At 40.8% G+C, this 3,095-nt stretch overlaps 1 protein-coding gene across 2 annotated transcripts; it reads right to left on the reverse strand.

The window, feature by feature from the left end:
- Window positions 1-341: 341 nt before the first annotated feature.
- mibp2 (muscle-specific beta 1 integrin binding protein 2) lies at window positions 342-2,848 on the reverse strand. 2 transcript variants are annotated; one of them, XM_055174330.2, is made up of 8 exons: window positions 2,609-2,845; window positions 1,939-2,029; window positions 1,692-1,740; window positions 1,353-1,539; window positions 999-1,070; window positions 812-918; window positions 641-737; window positions 342-550 (listed from the first exon to the last, which is right to left on the reverse strand). In XM_055174330.2, the coding sequence occupies exons 1-7, from the start codon at window positions 2,632-2,634 to the stop codon at window positions 649-651; spliced, it is 621 nt and encodes a 206-aa protein (XP_055030305.1). In that variant the 5' UTR covers window positions 2,635-2,845; the 3' UTR covers window positions 342-550; window positions 641-648. The 2 variants fall into 2 exon arrangements, with proteins under 2 accessions (XP_055030305.1, XP_055030306.1); XM_055174331.2 differs by lacking the exon at window positions 1,692-1,740 and having other exon boundaries at window positions 2,609-2,848.
- Between the last annotated feature and the right edge of the window lie 247 nt (window positions 2,849-3,095).

Raw genomic sequence — 3,095 nt, forward strand, 5'->3', positions numbered from 1 at the left:
TTTCTTGCACTAAATAGATAAAAGCACTTTCAATCACCTGCAGCATTTTTATTTTATCTCCAGATTCACAAACTTTCAAAGGCATGTGGGAAAATAACCATAGATGTAATCCTGTGTGTTGTGTGACAGTAGTTATTAGAGTCACTGTAATTAATGAAAAGTTAATTTTACTTCTTTTATCTTAGCAACTTCTGTAAATATCTTACTTTGTGACACATCTCTTCTGTCACAGTGTGTAATACTTCAGATCAAGTGATTTTTTTGTTTACTAAAAACACATTATAAATACATCAAGAATAAGAAAATGAGTTTCATCAGGTAAAAACACAAAACAACAAATATGTCACAAGGGCTTCATTTTATTTGTCTTTGTGCTTGTAGCCGTGTCCAGAAACATTCTGTTCATACAGAGGAGTCGCATTATAAGAGCTTCAGAAGCAATAAATACAGAGGATATAAAATGGTAAAAAACTGCGACAGCGATGCAGGCTGGAGTACACGTCTGACGCGAAGCTGCTTCATCCTGCTGCATGACAACATTTCAGCCGATCTACGACACACACAGAGATGACAATTAATAATAAACTACAGAAGCACAACTATTAACATCCAGGACATTTCCAGCAGATTATTCCTCTACCTCTCGGTTCACTGCAGGTTCTGCTGGATGTTGTTCAGAATGTTTCCGTACACAAAGTTGTACAGTTGTTCCTTAGATTTAGTTCCATCTAGCTGCACTGTAACACACAAACACACAACATCAGCATCCGGTCGGTCGATGCAATCAACGCTACACAAACACAACACTTACCCACATCAACCCCTGAGTCCTCCATGATTTTCGTATGTTTGACATACATGGGCCAGACGTGTCCGTCAAACAGACCGGGTGGGTCTGGGAAAGTATAGTTCCTTGAACTGAACAAACACAACGACATAAGCAAACAAAATCACGTGCGTGTCTTAACAAACTTGTATATCTGTGTTTAAGCACTCACCTCCTCCTCTTTTTGCATTCTTCGTATGGAATGGAAATAAAGTATCGTTGGTTGAACACATCGATCAAAGGTCTGTTTGTTAAAAACAAAAACATTGAATAAAACTACAATTGTGTGCGAGTCATTAAATTGGTAATTTTGTTTTTGTAAAACTCATCCGGTCTGCTGAAGACCCAATTCTTTGTTTTATAACTGTACTGGATTAATCATGGCAATAACATGTGCATGACAACTGACTACAACTAATGGTTTGCAGAATAAAAGTTTGTTTACATCATGTGTGTGTGTATTGTGTATAATAATTGTGTGTGTATATATATAGATATATAGTGAAAGAAGAGCTTTGTGTCTAACCCGTAGGTGTAAAGCAGAAATCCCTCCACGATCAGGATATGAACGCCTTCATCTTTATCCTGGACGCCTGGAATGATCTCAGAGTCCAAGGTGTTGTTGACGCCGTGAGATCTTTCAAACTTGACCGGATTCTGCTGCCAGGCGTGGATGGTGCTCATCATGGCATCCATGTCCAGAGCGGTGATGACTGCAGAATTAAACACAACGAGTGAGTGACATCGCACAACACTGGACTTCACAGTTAAATAAACATGCAAAATGTATTTTTTAAAGGCGCTTTGAGCGCACGCACACACACACACACACACACACCAACCCTTCGATAAGAGCCCAGCTTACCATCATACTGCTTAAAGCCATCTTCATCAACTTCAATCTCATCTTGGGGCTGAAACATACATCAATGAGATGCACTCTAGAACGTACTGCACGGCACGAGCCGCAAGGTTCTGCTTAAAGATCCCTCCACCGCTAAACCATTAACATGACTCAACTAACTAACCCTTACTTCTCACATCTATTATGTGTAGCGACATAAACACCAACAAGTGTATGAGATCACCTTCACATGTTTGCATATACTGACCTTGAAGAAATCATCCTGATGGACCACACAGCAGTTGGGCAGAATCTTTATCAGGCTGTCTGTCAGTGTTGTTTTACCTCCATTTGTGACCCTGTGTGACGTAGAACACACAAACACACAGTCAAACTAACGTTACACAACAAAATATACAAACACACTGCGCTCATGTCATGTCAAGCACCATGTGTTACAATGCAAAATAAAAACACACAATTATTTATAAAGGCCACTTCACACTGGTCAGACAGACTCCAACAGACGCGTCTGTTGGAGTCTGTCTGACCAGTGTGAAACCCCTATTGGCAGTTGTTGGATCAAAGTCAATGAGACTTTAGAATGTGGTTGTCTGTTGGTGTCTGTTGGAGTTGGTAGTTGTCTGACCAGTGTGAACTGGCCTTAACATAACCGTTCAGAATTTTGTCCAAATACAAACACATTTTACTCTAAAATAAATAACATTAGTCGCCGACCAATGACGTTTCCTGTCAAAATCACAGATTTATATTATAGTAAAATTACAGCAGTGTGATGCCTCTACAATTGAACACTTGATTTTACTCTTTTACTCCTACAATATCTGTTGCACTTTTGGGGTTACCATGGTGATTTTTTTTTCAATGAATAAAAGTAGCACGCGGCCTGCGCCGAGCACGCGCTTCCTCTCACTCACCCGCCGATACCGATGATAAACTTCATCTTTCTGAGAAAGAGTCACGCGTCAAATCTGATCGAATGGCGTCTGATAAAGGGGATCACGGATCGATGACCGCACGAATAAACGCGTGAAAAGAGAAGGTTAAAGGAAACGTCAACTACTTAATTCCTCCATGACGCTGAATGAAAGCTGGACGATGGCGCTTCTTCGCGATCTTCCACCAAGAGAAACTCGTGTGCTCGCTCGCTCTCAGACACTACCCAGAGATGCGCGCTGATTGGCTATATAAACCGTGCAGGCCTATGGAAACTTGTGTCATCCAATCAGAGAGCCCATTTTTATCGGCCTCCTGCGCGTTATGGGACCCGCCCGGCGTGGGTGGAAGTGAAGCGACGCGACAAAAGTCAAATAAAGAAAACATGAAGGATTTTTATTTGTATGATTCCTGTGTTCGATTAAAACGTTAGAGGCGTTTGTGGTTTTATAGTTTATAGAGAGAAAA

The sequence above is a fragment of the Misgurnus anguillicaudatus genome, chromosome 15 (genome assembly GCF_027580225.2).
Source record: "Misgurnus anguillicaudatus chromosome 15, ASM2758022v2, whole genome shotgun sequence".
Classification (NCBI taxonomy): Eukaryota; Metazoa; Chordata; class Actinopteri; order Cypriniformes; family Cobitidae; genus Misgurnus; species Misgurnus anguillicaudatus.

What these genes read in the sequence shown, in the direction of transcription:
- mibp2 (XM_055174330.2), bottom strand. Translation starts at nt 2,634, where the DNA reads ATGAAGTTTATCATCGGTATCGGCGG. An exon ending in TTTATCATCGGTATCGGCGG is followed by an intron (nt 2,030 to 2,608) that starts GTGAGTGAGAGG and finishes TACGTCACACAG; the next exon opens with GGTCACAAATGGAGGTAAAA. An exon ending in TGGCTTTAAGCAGTATGATG is followed by an intron (nt 1,540 to 1,691) that starts GTAAGCTGGGCT and finishes TTAATTCTGCAG; the next exon opens with TCATCACCGCTCTGGACATG.